The sequence below is a fragment of the Notothenia rossii genome (genome assembly GCF_949606895.1).
Source record: "Notothenia rossii genome assembly, chromosome: 12".
NCBI classification, from domain to species: domain Eukaryota; kingdom Metazoa; phylum Chordata; class Actinopteri; order Perciformes; family Nototheniidae; genus Notothenia; species Notothenia rossii.
Genome location: NC_136911.1, coordinates 1925716 through 1947949, shown reverse-complemented (window position 1 = coordinate 1947949; position 22234 = coordinate 1925716). Strand labels below are relative to the sequence as shown.

The 22234-nt window shown below is 40.1% G+C and overlaps 2 protein-coding genes across 4 annotated transcripts; both read left to right on the top strand.

Annotated features, from left to right (window-relative positions):
- Positions 1-1120: 1120 nt before the first annotated feature.
- Positions 1121-7344, top strand: eloca (elongin C paralog a). Its single transcript, XM_079661219.1, has 4 exons — positions 1121-1251; positions 1712-1739; positions 3538-3681; positions 6851-7344. The coding sequence occupies exons 2-4, from the start codon at positions 1736-1738 to the stop codon at positions 7039-7041; spliced, it is 339 nt and encodes a 112-aa protein (XP_079517345.1). The 5' UTR covers positions 1121-1251; positions 1712-1735; the 3' UTR covers positions 7042-7344.
- A 2505-nt stretch (positions 7345-9849) lies between these two features.
- On the top strand, positions 9850-20385 carry ube2wb (ubiquitin conjugating enzyme E2 Wb). Of its 3 annotated transcripts, XR_013804325.1 has the most exons (7): positions 9850-9914; positions 10757-10848; positions 14518-14620; positions 17877-18032; positions 18348-18423; positions 18507-19561; positions 19962-20385. XR_013804325.1 is itself a non-coding variant. In XM_079661142.1 (6 exons), the coding sequence occupies exons 1-6, from the start codon at positions 9900-9902 to the stop codon at positions 18518-18520; spliced, it is 456 nt and encodes a 151-aa protein (XP_079517268.1). In that variant the 5' UTR covers positions 9850-9899; the 3' UTR covers positions 18521-20385. The 3 variants fall into 3 exon arrangements, 2 of the variants coding, with proteins under 2 accessions (XP_079517268.1, XP_079517269.1); XM_079661142.1 differs by having other exon boundaries at positions 18507-20385; XM_079661143.1 differs by lacking the exon at positions 9850-9914 and adding an exon at positions 9998-10207 and having other exon boundaries at positions 18507-20385.
- The last annotated feature ends 1849 nt before the right edge of the window (positions 20386-22234 follow it).

Sequence of the window (22234 nt, the reverse complement as noted above, 5' to 3'; positions counted from 1 at the left end):
TCCAGCCTCCCTCACACACCCTGTACCTGTTTCAGGAGACATTACGGGATGTGATGAAGGCCTGTTGATGCAAACAACAACCCCATGTTAACCAAGGAAACGTGGGTCTTTTGGGATGAAAATGCAAGGTTATAACTAATTCAGATAGATGAATAATCAAAATAATGCAGAAAATGCAGAGGGAAGTTTCATAACACTCAAAACTTTTTAAAGTGAATTATCATCATGTTTAATTCATGTTTACATACTTTTGTAGCTTTAGTTGTTGTTTTATTTGATTGTTGTGTAATTGGTTAGTTGTTCTGCTCCTGTGGATTTGATGCAGTCTCGATTGTAAACAAAATGAAAACATGGTGAATAAATGAACACAAACTGGACTTTGTAAGGTTCATGAAGAAGGGCAGAGTACATGCGTCTTTCTCTCCCCTCCCTCTCTCTCATTCTTTCTTAAATCCAGATTTATGGGCCCGCAAAATGTCTCTGTCATGTCCAATCAGCACCTGCTTTCCCGCATCACAGCTCGTGGAGATAGTCTGAAACACAGGCGCCCCCTAAAGGCTTCGAAGCGCAAATCATCTCTTCATGACTGTAAACCAGTGGAAATCTGACAAGTCATCTCAGGTTTTATCATAAATAAAATCATATTGTCATCCTACCCCTCTTATTGTGAAACCATGGATCATGAGACGATGGACCCCTGCACAGTCATACTGTCTTTCTAAAAACATTGCACGGTGGTTAGATATCCAATAAAATCCTCTGATATGTTGCTTGTTCTCTCAGACAAGTATTGTGACCATGGATTATGAGACAATTCAAAAGGCCGATACAAACCTTAATAGAAGCAAGACACAAACATTTAGCCTCTTTTTGTTGCTTTTTTGGTCATTTTTTAAGACAATTTGTGTATATGTGTGGTCATTTTGTGTCTAGTGTATTTGTTTTGGTCTTTTGCCATTGTTATTCTTTGGAGATATAAATTAGATGTCCACTAATAACAGCCTCTGATTTGCATGTTGTTTGTTCTCTCTGTTGTAAAGGTACAAAGTAAATGTAACTTTCATATTGACGTTTTTTTGCAACGAACACGACCTGAATTAAAAGGGACCGTTCATCTCTGCGATTGAAATCCCTACGGAGGACATTTATAGCGGACCTGGTGCTCACCTAAAGTAGTTCCGGGTATAAACAGCCTGGTGGCTAACGTTAGCTGAACCGCAATCCTCTCCTGCTTATTCTTCTACTAAATTGGTGAGAAATGGTGTTGTGTTTGTGATTACAAGTTGTTAAGTGTTGTTGTGTCTCTGACTTAATATCCCATATCAATGTAATGTCCTTAATAAAGGAATTAAAGTCCTTTTTGTGAGGCGTTAGCATGTTAGCAACAGATAGCTAACGCCGAAAAACATTTTCAACGGAAAAGAAAAGAGCAGATTTAAATGTCATTTCAATGAATTGAGCAGAACAGTTAGCAGCTTTGTGAAATGTATTCTAACTAAAGCCATGTTACACTATATTGTAGTGTTTTATTGTATTAGATGTAGCTGTCTCTGGTACAGGGTGACTGTCACATATTCACTAAAACAACAGGCCTAGCTAACTGTGAGCAGAAACCTTAATTATTATTAAATAACATGTGTTTTCTCTGCATTAAAGTCCTTTATGTGTATTTGTTGGTGTTGTTCTTATGTGATGTGTTGTCTCCTTTCAGGGTAAACAATAATCCCGGAGCAGGATGGGTGAGTTCCTCTGATTTAAGTAAAAGCACAAAAGTATTATCAGAAAATGTACTCTAAGTATAAAAAGTAAAAGTACTCATTGTGCAGAAAAATGTATTTAATGTGTATATAATATTTATCTATGTTACAATTCTAGATAATATTGTTGGATAGACAAGAAAAGTTCTGATTTACTTTCTGTAGAATATTGACATTCTTTCACTCGTTTGTGATTTAAAGAGTTTTATTTTTACAGATACATTTTGTTAAAAGTAGCTAAAGCTCTTTAATACATGTAGAGGAGTAGAAGTATAAAGTAGCATTAAATGGAAAAGTACAAGTACCTAAAAAGTGTACTTGAAGAGCAACTTCCAGGTTAAAGACACCTGTGAATAAATGTGTCGGAAAATGATGAATACACTAGATCTTCAAAAAAATATACACTACAGTGACATCTGGTGTCGTTTTTGTAAGAAATGTTCACTTCCGCATAAAAAAGCCTCGGCACGTGACCTCCCGCGTGTGACGTAACACGGGGGACACAAGGGGGAGAGCGGCCGGTGTAACGTATGAATAAACATGGATCACAATGCTAGTTTTGACACAGAAGAGGTTGAAAATATATATTCGAATGCATGTGATTATAATTATGAGCCTGCTAGGCGTCCCAGAGACCAGGAGCAGCCAAGGATTAGAAAAAATAACGGCCATCGGAGAGAAATGGAGCTGTGGTGTGAGGAGAACCAGTGGAGAACAGAGAAGCTATCTTGGTGAGTGACCGGCGTTAGCATGTTAGCTAACGTCAGTCACATCACAACATTGTAAAGTCAGCTATCATATATCAGGCTATAACTAAAGTAGTATTGATAATATAGTAACGTTACTGGCAAGACTGTTGATACTGATCCATAACAGAAACTAATGCGCAAGTATCAGCCGTATCTCGCGTTACCTAATGCAACTCCACACTACGGTGCTGTGTACCGGAGGGGACAGAGAGATACGGCTGATACTTGACGATCTGGCGGAGAAAGGTTGTGGAGCCTCCGTTGATATGTCGTTGTAAATGGCTTGATGGAAAGCAGGTGTGTAGTCGGGGAGGGTGCACAGCTGATTGCAGCAGGTGAGTGGAGGTTGAGCCGGGAGCCAGGAGTGACAGCCACCACGCACACACAAACAACACAGACAGGGGGAAACAAACAAACAAACACAAAGGAGACGGCTGGAGCAGTACAGCCACCACAGCGTTACCTAATGCAACTACCCACTATGTCTTATGGTGCCGTGTACCGGAGGGGAGAGAGAGCAGCGAAGGGGGGGAGAGAGATGTAATACGGTTTCTTGATAAAGCTGTGGAGACGGAGTATGTGCTGCAGGGAGGTGGATGCACAACGCACCCAGGAACGAACGCTAGCTCTGGTCATTTTCCCGTGAGGGAAACTGTGGACTCGATGCCCTGACAGGCTGGAGTTTGTGCAACCTGCACAAACTCCAACCTGCAAGATGCTCTTTAAGTTCAGTAAATGTACCTAGTTACTTATAATGATCTTACTAACAATAACTTTATTGATATATCAGTATTTTAAATCAATTTGCAAAGACACTAAAAACATGATCAATTGGTGTTTTTTTTTTATTATCCTGTCCCTTTTAAGAAATGCATAGGGTTATCATATGTTCTTGCATTTATTAAATGTCTGATCGTGTGTGTGTGCTGACTCAAATTGGTTCTCCAAAGTCCCAGCTGTTATTATAACAGTTGTCCAGAAAGTGTGTGTGCTGCAGCTGTTTGAGGTTGTCACTGTTTGCTGCTTCACAGACGGAGAAGAGAGAACCTACGGTGGCTGTGAAGGGCCAGATGCCATGTACGTGAAGCTGATCTCTTCGGATGGCCACGAGTTTATCGTGAAACGGGAACACGCCTTAACATCCGGGACGATCAAAGCCATGTTGAGCGGACCTGGTGAGGTTTTGGGAATTCCGTAATTGTTTCTATCCAGGCTGCTAGATTCCTGTTGTTATAACCAGTTGATGGCACTGTGCTCACTCCATAAAACTACTAGTTAACTTCCTATTTCACTTTAAAACATTTTATTAATCAACCCACGAAACGCCTGTTAAAGGAACCCACCTAACATTAAAATAATACATATGTGTACCACTAATTTACTAACAGACAGGAATTATTAAAATAAATAAAAAGAGAAAGATCTTAAGTCCCGGACACACCAAGCTCACACCAAAGAACTGACACAGACGGACCCGACTGTTGTGTTGCCTCGCGTCTCCTGCGTCTTTGCCATGTGTCGCACTGGAACACACCGCAAAGACTTCAGCCGACGGCCAAGTAGCACGTACGAACTGCGCATGCATGAGAAGCAATAACTCTCCCTACCAGCAGGCGGCGGTAGTGTGTATTCGTCATTCAAAAGAGGCAACAACCGGAAGACAGACTGCGTGATAACCGAGAGAAGAAGAACAGACTGCGTGATATAAACAAACAACAAATAGCGTGTTCCATTTTCACTCTACAGCGAGAAGCTCACGGGGCTTTCCCCAACCTGTGTCGAGAGCTGGAGTTAAACGAAATCTCAGATTTGCCTTCTTAGTCGTTTGTTTGGGTCCCTCACTTCCGTTTCGCTTCTCATGCACTGATTCGCTAAGCTGAACAGCCAATCAGAGTGATTTTATTTTGCCGACAGCCTTGGGCCGATTCAACATGTTGAATCGATGGCCAAAATTGGCTTGGTGTGTCCGGGCCTTTTAAGGAAAGACGAAAGTAATTTCCCCCAAAAACAAATATTATATATGAAAACACTGAGTTTTTGCTGCTTGCACTGCTTTCTAACGCTGTAATTTCAATCATTGCATGTTCATTTATTGATCTTCACACAAATATTTGATGGGATAAAATGAGGAAGTGATTTGGTTTTGGACCACAAAGAGGTCCGAAACCAAATTTTATATGTTTAATTACTCAGTCTAAAGGCTTCTTTGGAATTACATTTGAAAGGTTAATTTCTTACATGGTATTTGAAAATTGACCACGGCTTGTTCTTTAATACTGACTTTATTTGTATCCATCGCAGGGCGTCAGCCAATCCAAATAATCATACACTAATTATTACAAATGAATACGCATCTAATTGAATAACATTGTTAAAAACGGCAACTTGACTTTTATGGCAAACAACCATAAACCGATAATCTTTTGTATATATTTTGCAGATTATTCTGTGTGACGGCTTTCAAGATTGGATATTGGAAGCTGTATTTCTTACATTGCATGGATTCAAAATCAATGTTAACTAGCGGTGTAACGGTTCACAAACATTTCGATTCGGTACGTACCTCGGTTTTTAGGTCACGGTTCGGTAGGTTTTCGGTACAGCAGAAAAAATGATCACAAAACATAAAATATTTTTAGTTTTTTTATTATTATTAAACTGTGAATAATGTACTCACTCAAATAAATAAAAAATATAATAAAATAAACATTTAAGGTGCAGCATTTCGATGAACTGTAATCTGTATTTGAACTTTACTGTACTTGTACTCACAAAACATAAACTATTAGTTTGGGGTTTTTAATTTTTCTTTTTTAATGAGTGATTTTAAATGCCATTTTCTTAATGTCTTTCATTTTTTGTATAGCACTTTGAATTGCCTTGTGTTGAAAAGTGCTATATAAATAAACTTGATTTGCCTTAATTATTATTAAACCGAATATTGACTCAAATAAATACAAAATAAAATAAACATTAAGGTGCAGCATTTCGATTAGCTGAAATAATCTGTATTTGAACTGTACTGTACTCGTACCTAAGCAGCCAGTTTGACATCATGACTCGCTTGTCATTGTATTTTCATGTTTCTTAAAGAAAGATGAACTTGTCCACATTGCTTGCCGAAAGGGCAGATCTGCTGGCACTAACAATGTCTCCTGCTGTGGAGAACACCCTCTCTAGGGACAGAGGTAGCAGATACCGCCAGGTAGCGCTTTGCTAACATGGCAACATAAGGATATTTGGCGTTTGTAATAGCTTTGGCTCGGTCTGAACTTGTTGCTTAAATGCTAGCGGGAGTTGGGTTTGCACTTCAGTCTTTTGGTACCGGTGATATTCACGTTCGGGTGATGCCTTTTCAAATGAGTGTGCAAGTGTGATGTATTGCCAGCCGCGTAACCAATTTTTGAGTTGAACAATGCCGACAAACAGCTTTGGTTCGGTCCACCTGTCTTTGTCCATCATCCTTGTACGTAACTGCAAAACCAAAATGTTCCCAAACCGGAGACTTCAATGATGCTGGAGGATTTTCGAGCTCAACTTTATCTGCGTTCGGCATTTCGACAGTTCCTCAAATTCCTCACTACATTTGAACGCATCCCTGTGACCAGCTCTCATAGTATGCCTCTCGTCCAATGAAATGACTTCCTCGCTCTATGACGCGTTGAACCCAATGTGAGCAAATTACTCTGAATGCTGCGACGCAGCACCTGAGATTACTTCCAAAAAGTTGTTCACGTTCTCAATTTTTTACGTTTAACGTTATATCAGTTCGTTACACACATGTACCGAACCGAAGGGCCCGTACCAAATAATTTCGGTACGTGTACCGTTGCACCCCTAATGTTAACCCTCTGCAACTCGCTCCATGTGCTGCTTAATTCAGTTGAAAGGCTTCATTTTGAAAGGTACATTTCTTACATGGTATGTGTTTCAATATCAGAGTACACTTGATAACAAGGCTGTGCTGTAACCGGATGTATGATTACATAGAAGAAGCTAATGAGACACTGTTGAACATATGATAGCTATGTGATTAACATGATGATTCAGCCTCTATGGAGAGAGACATATGACAAGCATGATCATTTCTGACGTGGAGCTAATCTGAAGTAAACATTGAATACTGCTTTCTATTCCTCCATCTTGTGACTGTGTAACTCCCTCTCTTGGATATCAGCATGTGAAGGACACTGTTCAGGAACTAGTTGATGCTCAGTATGTGATGACTCCTTCCATTCTGGAGAGGATCACAGATGCATGTATCCTGAGATTGAAGCCGGGGACCAGTGAGATTTTTCTAACGGTATGAATACATGTTAACTGTCTAACCGGCTCCATCCTCAGGTCAGTTTGCTGAGAACGAAACCAACGAGGTGAACTTCAGGGAGATCCCGTCTCACGTGCTCTCCAAGGTCTGCATGTACTTCACCTACAAGGTCCGCTACACCAACAGCTCCACGGAAATCCCAGAATTCCCCATCGCTCCGGAGATCGCGCTGGAACTGCTCATGGCTGCAAACTTTTTGGATTGCTAAAGTTACAGAAGAAAAAAAATGTAGCAGCTTAAAACAGTTTTACATTTTTTTTGAATATTTAAATTGTTTTTGCCATTTACTTATATGAAACCTGAATAAATATGTCACCATGTTATTATTTCCTTTTCCTTTTTGCACCTGACTTTCTGTCAAAGTTTTATTAGTATTAAAGGATTTCATTTTAATGTAATAAATGGAGATGGCAGCCTCACTGGCCCCCGAATGTGATGAATGTTTCCCCACTCCATCGATGTTCCCTCACCTCTCCAGATGAATAAAGACCTGTTTGGTGAGCACACTCTACTGCGGCCTCACTTTGCATGAACAGACGACTAGTCTAAAGTAAATCAATGCAAAGTGTAAAAGACCTCAAAAAGCATTCGGCAGACATTGTTTATTCTAAGTTATAAAACGGACAAGTCAAATCAAGCAATCTGATTGGTTCTTAGCCGTGATATATTGAGCGTATACCATGGGTACGTTACTTTTCACAACAAGTCAGTATCCCTCCGCGCCTGAGAAAAACTATACAGTTGGGCTGAAAAGCAAACGGCATGCAGTTTACTTTGATGAATAAGTTTGAAACACCTGAATAAGAAAGCAGCGGAGAAGGGGTGGGCAATACCACAAAATCTGGATTCGATACCTATAGGCTACCGATAGACAGCAGTGGAGAGAGAAGAAAAGAGCATATACTTGTGTATATACTTTTCATCTGCACATTGTTTTTTGAAGAAATTGACGAGTAGAGGAGACGGGAAAGTATAAAAGTATCGATCCTATTGGCTCTAGTATCGATATTTTGTAACGTAATATCGGAAGTATCGATATTTTGGGATCGATCCGCCCACGGCAGAAACCCTCCTTTTTACGCAGCGGTCCAGACATAGACATCAAACGGCAAAAACATATTCAGTGTGCAGTTCCTTTGGCATTAGGGCAGGGATATCTAGATACTTTCCAAGGTTTGACATGAGTTGTGCTACTTTTAAAGCAAGCAACGATGTTTTCAAATCTGTAATCAAAGAGGTCCGCAAAAACGCTATGACCAATCAGATTGCTTGACTTGACTTGTCAGTTTTATAAATATATTTAAATTTCTTCTGTTACGAAAAAAACGTACAAAGCTTAAAATGGAAACATTTTAAGATTAACTTCGACCTCCGGGGGGGTCTTACTATGGAGGAGTGGATTGAGCAGTGCCTATCTCCAGAAGAAAAAAAAAAGCACCTAAACGACGACATGCAGAGCTACGTGAAGAGCAGGTAGACCAACTGGAAAAGTACCACCATTCAAAAGCTTTCTGATGCGGGTCTTGAAACAAAGCAGAGAAATTATGACCGTTAGTGGCCACAGGTGCGAAAGCTCTCTCCAGAGCTACTGGAAGCCCAATCTCGGGGACCGGAGAAAGTGGAGCAATATTCTCGCTACGCCAAGCAACAGCCTAGAACAACCTCAACCTATACAAGTAACCTCGTAAGCCATGCTACTGATGCTGGACAGGTTTTCAGTGGGTGCACAATAAACAGCAACATAGAAAAATGAATGTAAATAAATAGTGAAATAATGGATCAACGCTCTCTGTCTAATATGTTCGCTAGCTGTTAGTGTTGTTGCATAGCAACCACCTCGCACTATGTTTCGTGCAGAAGGCAACGGAGGGGCTATTTTATTTTACATAATTATTTACTAATAAAAACTATTTAAATTAGAGTGTGAATTTTTCTTTCATATTGCCACACTTGGTAACCGTTTTATAAAAGCAATAGCTCACTTCAGGCCGTGATATATGCTCATATCACAGCTAAGGGGGTTGTCGACCCTCCGCTTCGCGTTGGGCCGAACCACGCCCCTTACCTGTGATATAATGAGCATATACCACGGCCTGTCATGAGCTATTGCTTAAATATATAATTTAACACTAAAGGTAAGAGGCCTTACTTTGAAAATCCTCTTTATACTGGCCTTCTTGGGATGTTTGGAACATGTTAAAACAGGTCAACTTAATAAGTTTACAAGTGTATACATATACCCACCAGTGCAGGAAAGGTAAACTGTTTTTTAGTTCTAATCTAATTAAACTAATCGGGTCATTTACAAAAATGTGGATGCACTTTAACACACTGGTTCAGACAACTTGGCTTGTAAGAAGTTTTAAAGGTCCCATGTCATGGCCATTTCTACTAATTCCATTGTTGAGGTCTACTAGAATACATTTATATTGTGCAATTTTCCAAACTCACATTGGTTTCTCATACAGCATCTCTGTATAGTATGTGTATTCACTCTCTGTCCGAAACGGCTTGTCGGAGCTCCTGCTGTGAATTTTTTTCTCTGTGAATTTTAACACTTTGTTTTTGACTTCCTCCATCTTGTGTTTCTATCTTTATTGAAATACTTTTAAAAAACACAAACACTGCCAACATGAACTAATGAAATGATACAGATCTATAAACCTCCCCCCCCTAAAAAAATGCTTCTTAAAATAGCAGACATGATTGATCCATGTCATTTTACCACTTCCGATAGTGTACAATATAATCCAAACCTCGTTTAGATATGCAGCCTATATATAGCCTATATTTAAAGAATTAAAAAACGTTTGCAAAATAATAAGAATGATTTAAAAACCTATTTTTGTCCTCAAGTTATTCTTGAAATAGAGGATCTCATAGACACTTTTTTTAAGTCAATTTTTTTAATGAAATTATGTTATATAAAGCTTTTACAGTGTCAATTACAGTAATCAAGTTATCGCGAGATCTCCTCGCTGCCGATTGTTTTGCTGTCAAAACAACTTATGTGCGTCACGTGATCTGTGACGTAGTGCCTCCGCTGCAGCAGGGGGGGTTTCCATCATGGCGTCGATGCAGGTAAGAACACAAACGACATCGACCTGGATATTCATAATTTAACTGACCTTCAATGGGGTTTATTCAGACAGTTTACTACCATTTTCACTTAGGTACAGATATATAATCGAGGTGGTGTTGACATTAAAGTAAAAGCGAGGATTTTAATGCTAAACGGTTAGCTCTGCTGCTAGCATTACAACCTAGCATCATCATCAACAGATACCAGCTTCTTTTTTTATTGAAATCATGACTGGCGGTGTTTTAAAGACAGCAACACATAGGTATTAACTCAAGGAAGGAGATGTTATAAGGTAATATATAAAGCTAATGTTTTACATGAGGGCTAGCTGCTGTTTTGGCTGGCGTTGACGTAAGCTAGCTAACGAACCAGTGCGCAGCAGATTGAGCAGCTTATCAAATAATAACAAATATCAAATAATAACAAACATGTGTTTTTTATCACCTGTTTGATGATTGGTCTCTTATTAAAATGAAGGCATTATTTTCTACACGCTATAATTGTTTTTATTTGTGAAGATTGAGCAGTTTCCTCTCCAGCTGAGCAGGTGCATGTGGAGATTCACCATTTATAATTAAAATTACACAATTATAACTTTGTTATTTAATCTACTGATTAACTAGGTGTGTTGCTCTCTGTAACCACACGTTTTTCATTTTATTTGGCTTAAAATAGCTCTTTTAGTCAGGGTGGAGTTATTGTTTTTACCAACATTTACAGTATTTAAAGCAATAAGATGTAAAATAATCTATATTTTTTTATAGTTAATGTCTTATTAAAATGTAGGAACAAATAAGTATTTTTTTCTACACGCTATAATTGTTTATATTTCCTCCTACAGAAAAGGCTGCAAAAGGAATTATTAGCCATGCAAAATGATCCACCCCCAGGAATGACACTCAACGAAAAAAGTGTACAAAACACCATCACACAGTAAGTACTCTTGTTCTTTATTTAGCTTAAATAACCTCTTACATTACATCTAACACAGTGGTTATCTGTTGATACCAGAGGGTACAAGGACATGTTGTTGCTGATTTGAATACCAATTGTATTGATTCAGCTGTCACTCGTCACACTGTCTTTCATTCAGACTGTGACGAGCAAACAGACACGTGTAAACAGTGAGCGAAATATAATGATCTAGCGGATCACATACATGAGTAATGGATACATAGTTTAAATAGCTAAACGTCTGCCCTATTAGTAGTAGATCATGCAGACTGCACTAAACCAAAAACAGGCAAATTGAAACATACGGAGTGATTTTAAATAATGCAAATAGCAGAAACAGGTGTGCTAAGGGCAATAAAAGGAAGGTGATAACAACATGTAAAATATAAGAACACAAAAGGAAGATTGCCCCTTCTCCTTTTAGGTCATGTAGGATGGATATATTCTTAATTGTTGTCTGCTAAAAGCCTTACAAAGAAACATGTCTTTTTTTTGTGCTTTTAAAAAAGTCAACGCCTAGGGGAGGGAATTTCATAGTTTTGGTGAGAAACTATGAAAGGCCTGTGCTGCTAATTGTATTATCAATGTGATATTTTGTATTCAAAAAGGTCAGCTCCATGCCTTATTCTTGCATTTCTAATTATTGTGTAGTCCATCAATGGATTGCTTTTGGAAGACCTATGATTACTGTAGTGTTTTCCGCTTGAAATAAACGCATGAAATTTGCATTAAAAGTACTTAATGCCGTAGGAAGTATGGCGATGAAATGCTGCTGTGTTATAGCTGCATGTATGGAGGAATCGGGGTCAACTAGTGAGTGGCAGCCCTTCAGTGGAGAGTCTAATGCACAGTGTCACTATTCATCCTTATCAAATATTTAACGGTTGATTTGGCATGCAGCAGTGTGTCTAGAGTAGCAAAGAACAGAGGCTGCTAGCTGACCTCTCTGACTCAGTTTCTTCCCTTATTATGTTAACTGATTCAGTCTAATTGTGTCTGATAAGCAGCAGAGTCTTTACCTGTAAAAGGGATTGACGACAGATATTCTGGCCGTCATTCAAATGTCTTTTAGCTGCAGGCTCACACATGAAGTTCAGAGTGACTACCTGGAATCAGAGGTAATTCAATGGGGATTTAACCTTTGTCCTACTCATCAAATAACTGCAATATCTACACATTTGGACTATCACAAACTGTGAGTCTGCTGCATCATTCTTGGAAGAAATGCTCAAATAATTGACCGTATGCAAACGGTACATTGAAGCATTTACCTGGCTTTTTCCTGGAAATATCAGTGAGCTAGACATTTTATTTTTGCACCCTGATTGCCTCGCTTCTTTAGAAATACACATACAGTTTGTTTGGCTTCCCCTATACTTCTTTGACCTACAGAATTACACCATATTTGCTGGTTTTATCAGTCAACGGTGTCCCAAAATCAACCTCTGTGCCCGTCGCCGTCTGCTTCTAAGGTCAAAGCCAAACTCTCTCATATGTACCCAATCACTGCTGTTGAAAATGTTAAAGAGTTCAAGCTTCCCTTATCCACGTGTCCTATCCTGGAGAAACTCTGCAGGGACGCTTCCCCCCCAAACCTCATCCCTGATCCTCAGTTCTTCTGACCGTGAACCCGAGCCGCTGTTTGGCTTTTTGGCAGAGAGGAAGCGTTCAATCACAAACCTCTGCTTTGGCCAGACGGGCAGGATTATATAAAGATGGAGAGATACTTTGTGGGACATCACGTACTGTCTCTGGACAAAGACATAATACTCGGTTCTATTTCCGTCTGGATTTCAAGTTAGCAGTTTCTACATCCTCCTTTTTATTTGTTTCCATTCTCTCAGACTTCAAGGTCCGTCTTGTTTTACTCCAAGGAAGAGTATGAGTTCATATCAAGCACTTTGTGACTATGTCTGGGAGAAGCGCTTTTATAAATACATCAGCTCGACGTCACACTCCATTTATTGTTTTGTGTGGTTGTAAAAGCGACATATCTACGAACAGGTTTCCCTAGCTTCCTCGTTGTTTGCCTCCCAACTCTACGAGGACACGTCAGGGTGTGTCTTTTTGTCCTCGCCTGTTGAAATGTCTGTCAAGCATTTGTTTGTTTTGTGTGTCATGGTTACTGACAGGCGTAGGGATTTACCCTTTTCAATCAAGCGAGTCCCGGTGGAGTAAAGTAGTCTCTTCCTGCCTGCGTGACATTCAAGTGAACCTAAAAACTAACTCTAAGGACAGAGCTATGACTGTGGCAAGATGACCTTATGTTGTTAGTTTGATAGCTTTTGTTGAGGGTACACTTTGTCTCGTTGCGCTGCTCGTTAGATTAGAAAGAGTCTCATGTTCTCACTCCATTTTCACCGTGTTGTTTTTGTCTGCTGGATCATATCATCGCTACAGATGGGGGAATTTGGGAAAGTTGACTGTCATGTCCTTGGGTGTGCTTTCCTCTGCTCACACTGTTGAATGAGGTGTGTTTCAGCATCTTGATACACTGATACGGAAGCAGTTATAAACATGGCTGACCTCCAACGCTGGCCTGAATGATCTGATGTGCTCGAGGCTACGTGAGAAAGAGGCTCTGAACCTGAAGTCTGCTGTGACCCATCTTTCCTCAGAGAAATGAGGGCAGAGATTGTGACGCTGCCATCACTGTGTCCCTGTCTCTTCCAGCACAGAGTAACCATATGATTCTGCGCTGGATGAGGAATATCTGGCTTTCTTTGCGAGTGAAACCTCTGGGTTTTATATGAATATGAAGCAGGTCCAGAGAAACTGGATCCTCCGTGCCACAGAGGCCAAAATGGATTTAGTTTAGATCGATAGAGTATCATGTTGGTACTGAAGCGCCGCCATAACCCCGCTGAAGATTGAATGTCAGGGGAATGAGTCAGGACAGCATGGGCACTGTGATCCTTTTGTGATGAGATGTGCAAGTCATGTTCACTGTACTATTTAGACATACGTATGGTTATGTTACTGGCATCCTTTGGTTACTGTAACCCTGTATGAACACAGTTAGAAATACACTACATGTATACAGCTTTGGACACAGACTACAAAATGAAACAAGCATTTTGAACCTGACTTTATCCAATGTTCAGGTGTGTGTTCCTGAAGTGTGTTAAAAATATGCGCATATTTAATTAGATAATGGAGACTTTGCATATTTAAACATGCTATTTCAGAAAACTTGTAATACAAAAAACAATTGTCTTAATGTAAGTCATTAACTGGAGAAATGTCTTGCTGATATCTTTAAGTTTAAAAAAGTACCCTATTCACTTGTAGTGTCTCGCCTTAACGTTTTTAGTGTAAGTGTAAAAATGCACATTGAATTGTATCTCGTTGCACCGTCATCGCTACGACCTCTGCTTCTACCACTCTATTTATTTGTGTCTATTTTGTACTGCAGTGAGAGATGCCAAAGAAATGTCGTTGTACTTTGTGTGATGACAATAAAGATATATTCTATTCTTCTGATAATCTACTCCAGAGGGATGAAATATAACAAACATTACTGACTTGGCACGAGCCGGTCTACGAGCTTTGAACTCAGTGACGGATATATATTTGTAATTGTTGTAATGGGGATGTCTTAGTGTCTTAGTTTAACATTTTTCATTGTATTGTGTGTCTTTCCTCCAGGTGGATTGTAGACATGGAGGGAGCGTCTGGCACACTCTACGAAGGAGAGAGATTTCAGCTGCTTTTCAAATTTAGCGGTCGATATCCTTTTGATTCACCTCAGGTACGTTTCTCTGCAGGTGTGTGAGGGTGTTTCTCAATGTCGAGTAAAGCTGCTCCAGAGCCTCTGTTTCAAGCACACTACGTCATCGAGTGCCGCCGAAGGACTGTTCCAATGTCCAGCATACTTGGAATTCTACCGAGCCCGGCGTACTTCATTTGGAGAAATTTCGAGGCTGCACATGTGTAGACTCCGCGGTCTTAAAATCCCCACAATGCTTTGCACACGGACCCCAAATCTGTGGTGGAAAATGTAAGGCGGGGCCTCTCATATGACGCACACCTGCTCGCCTGTTCCAGTCTTCGTTTTCCGAATGCTAGGAAGTATTCTTGCCTCGCTTCTGAAGCAAGTGACTCGGAAGACATGTGCTACAAAGCAAGAGTACTCGACATTGAGAAACGCCCTGTGTGTCGGAGAGTGTGTATGGCGCTCTTTGTCTCTCTGTTTCATACATGACGCACAAGCTGCTTTCCTGGGTGTGGACACCGAGGTCATAAAGTTTATTTTTGATTTGGCTAAGGATCAAGAACAAAATGGTTAAAGAACTGTAAAAGTAGTTTGACATCTTTTGAAAGAGTCCTTTAAACCGTAGACAGAAGAGCCTGAATGACATTTGATCCACTAAAACTTTGAAATCATGTCTTTGTGATTTAATTATTTGAGTAGATCCAGCTCCATCTCCTGGTACATAGTCTGTTCAGTGTCTGTGGTTCAACTCATGGAGAGCTGATGCTGTCTGCTTTTTGCCTGAAGCTAAATATTACGGCTTAAAAACTGAAATGTTTTTAAATTCGTTTTTATCCTTTTTTTAATTCGTTTTTTAACCGGACAATATCGTTTCAGTATAGATTCAACCTAAAGGCCATGTTTTTCACTGGTTATTTTAGTTTTAAATTAAAATTATAACCACATATTTACAAACAGACCTGATCTGGTTCCTTACAGCTCTAGATAGTTTGTGCTATATCCATTTTCTATCTTCATGTTTTTAAAGAATGAAGGTCTTAACTAGTTTACAAAAGACGACCCAGGTGCAGCACACACAGATACTCTTTTCTCTGTTGTCGTACACACCATAGCTGCAGCTTAGTTGTTGGCAATAAACATCTTCCTCTCCAACAGCGCAACAATAATAGAGATCAGTAAAAAAAATACACAAAATAGTGCAAAGAATCCACAGAGAGAGGCTGCAGCGATCATCACATGCAACGCTGAGGCTCTGCAGTTGGTACTGGGATGAATCTGTTGGAGCCAGGAAACACACACACACACACACACACACACACACACACACACACACACACACACACACACACACACACACACTCTCTGCAGCCACAGTTGAGGGGATTAGTTTATCTCCACAATCTTGTTTCACTCATCAGGATCCTGGCAGCCTAAAAATAGCAGATGAGTAGGTGCAGAGAAAATTAGATAAACTTAGCTGCTTAGCTGCTATCCTCTCAAGAGGAAGGACAAGCTGTCAGAGGCCCCTCCATCGAGTCCCAGGGGCCCCACAGGGAGCTGCAGTGCATTGTGGGAGTTAAACAACACAACGGGACAATCAGCTGACTGGAGTCGATCACTTTTGCGTTTGCAGCTTCTGTTTCACTTTAGTTCCTTTAGAGGTCACTGAGCTTCAGTTTGTCTTTATTTTCTGTCATTAATGAAAATATCAACACTTTCTCCTGACAGCTGTTCTCCCAAGATGCGTTTATGACAACAGAAATGACCCAAATTCGTACCTTAGACTACGTGACTAGCTGGGACAAAGTTATCTCGAAGATTTTTAATATAATGGACGATTATTTGGCGGATTCGAACCCCGGAGATGAGGACAAAGACTGGCGATATTTCAGAATGACACTTTTCCTTGAGCCAGGCTTGCTTAGACCAATGAAGGATTAAATACACCTGTACGGACCTTTCAATAAGGACACTCGTAGTAGCAATCTGGGCCTGTAAATGGCAAAAACATACAGAAAATAAATGAAATATAGCGCAGTTACCCTTTAAAGTCATCTTAAATTCAAATGTACCTCAGACTACGTGACTAGCTGTGACGAATAATTCTTTACTTTGGGAAACGTTGTCTCGAAGATTTTTAATATCATGGATGAATATTTGAACCCTGGAGATAAGGACAAACACTGGTGATATTTCAGAATGACACTTTTCCTTAAAGGGCCCATGTCATGCTTTTCCGGTTCTTACCCGTCCCCTTGTGTGTTATGAAGGTTTTTCTGCATGTAAACGGTCTGCAGAGTCACAACACTCAAAGTACACCCTGTAGGGAGTAAAACTCTAACACAGAGAAGACCTCCCCAAAACGCCTCCTTGGAGATACGTGTCTATCCATTGATTCTTCCGGGTAACGCATGATGTCATGCGTTACCCGGAACCAAATGGACCAATCCGTGGAGCCGTTACGTTACGTCCGCGGAGCCGTTACATTAAGCCCCCGCTGATTGGTCCAAATTGACCAATCCACTGACTTCCTCACACACACACTCAGTGCAGGCAGCTCTGCTGATCTGTCCTCCCTGGCTGCAGGCTGATAACAGACAGTTGGGATCGCGGCGAAATTCTCTCTGCAGACCCATTCTCTCTGCAGACCCATTCTCACAGCGTTTATCAACCTTTCTCTTACTCAATATCAAGACACACTTATTGTTTTTACTTCGGCTGTGACTTTGTGTGTGCTCAGGGTGAGTTTCGCTGTGTATCGCTAAACAAGGAAACCACACCTCCACGGAGCTTAGCGCGATTCACAACGTCCCGACCAATCAGAGCACACTGTGCTCACAGGGAGGGTGGGGGCTGGAGCTACTGGAGCTACAACGAGCCGTTAAAGGCAGAGAGTGAAACTCAGTGAATACACGTAGTTTACAGAGATGCTGGATGAGAAACCAAAGTGAGTTTGGAAAATTGCACAATATAAATGTATTCTAGTAGACCTCAACAATGGAGATATGATCAGTAGAAATGGCTATGACATGGGACCTTTAAGCCAGGCTTGTTTAGACAAATTACAGATTAAATACACCATGTCTTTCTCTGTAAGGACCTTTCCACAAAGACACTTCTGTGCCTTTTTAAGTGGCAAAAACATCCTGAAAATAAATGAAAATATATCACAGTTATCGTTTAAAGTCATCCATCTTGTGTCATCCAAACCCCCCACCTGTTAGAGACCTATCATCCCGCTGTGCACTCTGAATATTCCTAATAACCGCTGCTTTGCTGCTCTTTGTTTCAGGTAATGTTCACAGGAGAGAATGTACCTGTCCACCCTCATGTGTATAGCAACGGTCACATCTGTCTATCTATTCTAACGGAGGATTGGTCGCCAGCTCTCTCAGTGCAATCAGTCTGTCTTAGCATTATCAGCATGTTGTCCAGCTGCAAAGAAAAGGTAAACACGCCTGTGATAATGCAGAATATAAAGAGAGAGGCATGCTAACGACATGCTGGTGTACAAATACATGTGTGACGGGTTTATTTTAATACTACTGTGTGTTAGATGTGGAATTGCTAATAAGAATGACCCTTTGAACCGGACAGAAACACAATAAAACCCATTTGTTCGTCTTTAAAGTGAAACACAGCTACATCTTAGCGTTCTCAGCATGTTGTCCAGCTGTAGAGGAAAGGCAAACACACCTGTGATGATGCAGAATATAGAGATGCATGCTAACGATATGCTGAACGATGTCCTTTTCTCTTGCAGAGACGACCGCCCGATAACTCCTTTTATGTAAGAACGTGTAACAAAAATCCAAAGAAGACAAAATGGTGGTATCACGGTGAGTGTGTTACACCTCGCGCACGTTCACACAGTGCTCGTTAAGGATGATTGAATTAACGTGTGTTCCGTTTTCCTCCACAGACGATACATGCTAATGTACAAACTTTGTAATAATCGTAGAAGGAAGAAGTCCGACTGACCTACGTTAAGCACTTTTTAAATCATTCAGTCTTTGAACTCTGACCTTTGACTGGAACAATGGACACCATGCGCTGGAGGCTCTTTGTCTGCATTACCCCCCCCCCCCCACCCCTTCCTCCCCCCCCCCCCCCCCCATGGGATGCATGTTTTAGCCGGTTGTAAAATAGCGGGCGATAATAATGGAACGTTTTAGATGCACCCAAGATGGATGGTTATTTGGCGGGAAGCTGGTAAAGCAGATGAGTCGTAGCGAGATTATTATAATTCCTTTTTTTTCTTTTTTTATTATCGTGACTTTGTGTGTGGTTGCTTTTCTTTCCTTTTGAAGATCCTTGTTTTGTGCAATAATAATAATAATAATAATAATAATAATAATAACCGATGGATGCATGCCGAGTGTCTGCACAGAGAAATCCAAATCGTCTTTTTCCGGAATGGACCGGACCGTCACGAAAACCCAAGACGACGCTTCATCCGTTTGATTTGAAATGATACGCAGTGTGCACGTTTCGTGGCACCACTGGTCGTCCCCTTCTCACAGTTACCGAGGGACACTTATTTATCAGGTTTAAAAGGGGGTGTAGTTTGTAACCGCTGTATCGAGTAGACGCCACTTTCTTCCTCTTCCAACCTGAGATGTGGTCGCAGCTCTCGGACAAACGTCGGTACGGGTGTGAGTCAAAGAAATAACATAATGGCGGACGAGCGTCTCGTAGAGTCGTCCAGATTTCGAGGTTTGCAGCGGCCTCGCTTCCATTTAACGAATGTCTGATCCACTTTTTATTTGTATGATACGGTTGTTTTATTTCATGCTTTAATCTTTTTTTAATGTTGAGTTACTTTAAGCTTGAGAAGGAGAGTTGGGTCAGTAGTTTTTTTGTATTTGTTATTTAATTTGTGATCTCCAGAATGGGAACAGAATGAGGACGAGGAGGGTCTTAAGAGGCAAAGACAACCGGCTCTTTTTGGTTCCCCTGGTCAGAGTTTTGGCTCAGGTACTTTTTTCAATAAAAGAGATCGGCTCTAAAAAAAAAAAATAAGCAGATATTTTAAGTATATTTTCACCAAAAGAGACTGTTACGTTGCAACCTGACACGTCTGATCTATTGTACATAAACCAGTGGAGGGAGCTAGCAGAGGATGCATTTACTTTATAGCAGGGTGACGATAGGAGGGCTTTATTTCATTGGAAGATAGTCTGGCTAATTAGTTGTTAAAAAAAAAAAAAAAAAAGTTTTACAGTGGGGGTGCATGCCGTTTCAAACCCTACTCTTTCTTATTGGCATCATGTGACACCTTTTTCCATAACGCTAGGCAACTCCTTTCCTATAACGAAAGCCACTCAGAGATACTTGAATTTTTCCATCTTGGTTTTGTTTGTATTTTATTTCGCAGGGTCTGAGTGAGTGCGATGATACTCTGAGCTGCAGAGGAGATCACCACAGCACACCGCTATCTCCACAACTATATGGATAACACAAAGACAACTATTTAACCAATGACTTTCTATTTTACTAGCTTCATTGTTAGGGTCTGCTGAGGAAGGGCCTGATTGCAGTCGTGTTTCGGGGGGTTTTAAATCCCTCCTGTAGGATCAGAAGAGATTTGAGAAACGGTTATTATTTGATATTTCTTCTTTAGTTTTCTTCTTCCTGCTCCACGTGGTTTGAACTCTTAGCTTGCAGGTTGTTGTGAGTGATCAACACTAATGAGGGTGTGTTTATTTATATTTTACATTTTGTTCTGCGATGTGCAAGCTCCATGTAAAAGGTGCCTGTTCATTTTCATAATCAATAATAAAAGCAAAGATTCACTTTTATTCAACCGTCGTTTGCACAATGCTTGAATACATAAAGCTTCTGTTGTGTTCTCTCCCTGCAGCGTCTTAAAGCATTTATCCATTTCATGCACCACTTTAACACTGAATTGGTTTAATTAGGAGGAAAATTAGGAAAAAAGTTGTATTGTTTTGGCCAGAAATGGGTCTAAAGGCATCTAACTAGCAGAAAACTGAGACAAATCTACATTTAATCACAGAAATGGTCATAATTTAAGCACACTTTGTACGATAACACATACAAAACGTCTTATTTTAAGCGTATGATGCACACAGCGAACCATGAGGGTTTACACGTTTTAAAAGCATTAAATACCTTTACTTTCTGTAAGCTAAACATATAAGGAAGTAGTCATTCATATAGAGTATATTAAGGGTATACCAGATGCATTACCATCCATACAATTTCTTCTCCATGGGACAATCTTTATGCATTTTAGTTTCTTAATTGTGTTGTTAGCCAGGCTTGAAAGACATCACTTTAATCTAAATAGCCCCAAAAGGACATTTAACACGAGCAGAAAACTACATGTTAAGTCACAGAAACGGTCAAATTATCAAATCGATCACTCAATAGTTGCACCTTAAAACACATTTTAAGTATGTGATGAACTCCATGTGAGATTATATCTGGCAAAAAACATTTTCTATAAGCTTAACATAATACTCATTATTTTAGTTTTGGTACTCAGGATGAATTTATCACTATGCTCTTTAATAGTTATTCAACATGGGCTAATCTTTATGTATTTGTTTTCTTAACTGTGTGGTTGGCCAAGCTTAAAAATAAGTTTTTTTAATTGTAACGAACATTTAGTTTTTAAAATGGTAAAAAAATCTCACCACAATAACAACATTGGGCTAGTGGCGCCATCTAGTGGTCATTTCACAACATTACGCCTGTCAAATCTGATGAGACATAATTACATTTCTTAAATTTCTTTCACTCAAATTCTCCCTTAGCTATTGCCTTTTGTTTTATACAGCTAGTACTTATTTATTATTGTTGCTTTAAAAAAAAAAATTAAATCTAAACTACACATTCAAATGCACTGATATATGGTAGGCCTATAGTACCTGAGTAGCCTACTATCACAATGTAGATATAATAATTAGTGAAGACCAGTGTTGGGTTACTATAACGCAACTACTTTTTGTGGTAACTACTAGCGTTACTAGTGACATATTCTCATTAAGTAACGCAGTTATAGTTACTGTGATTTAAATGGATGCGTTACTGCGTTACATTATGTGATGGAACTGAACCGTATCTCCCTGCTGATGTAATTTAGAGGCGAATACAGCGATGTCCTCTCACAGCACCATGGAAAAGTGAAAGTAATCAGAGAGGACTGATGATTGGTTAACGCGGGGTAACATTTCAGGGTAAGCCAATCAGAGAGAGAGTTGGGCGGATCTTGCCTTATGGGGAAAATACACACACACATACACACACGGCAACGCTCACCACTGGCACACACACACAATGGCAGATGCAAGTATCAGCGAGAGCAGCAGCGCATTTACAACTTGGAGATATAACCACTATTTTCAATTTGTGGGGATAAAGGACGCAACAAATATTACGGTAAAATGTAAACTGTGTGCAGGACAGAAAGCATTGTCCACGTCGAAAAACAGCAATGCCAATCTCCTGAAGCACCTAAGTAATGTACATGGGGCTATAAAACTAGTCGCCAAAGACCCCACCGTCTCAACCACCGGCAGTGACCCAGATGGAGCAACACCATCTAAACAACCAAAAAACTATCTTTTTAAATCGCACTTTTGTGTTTTATTGTTCCACTATTTCATAATGATAATTGCTACA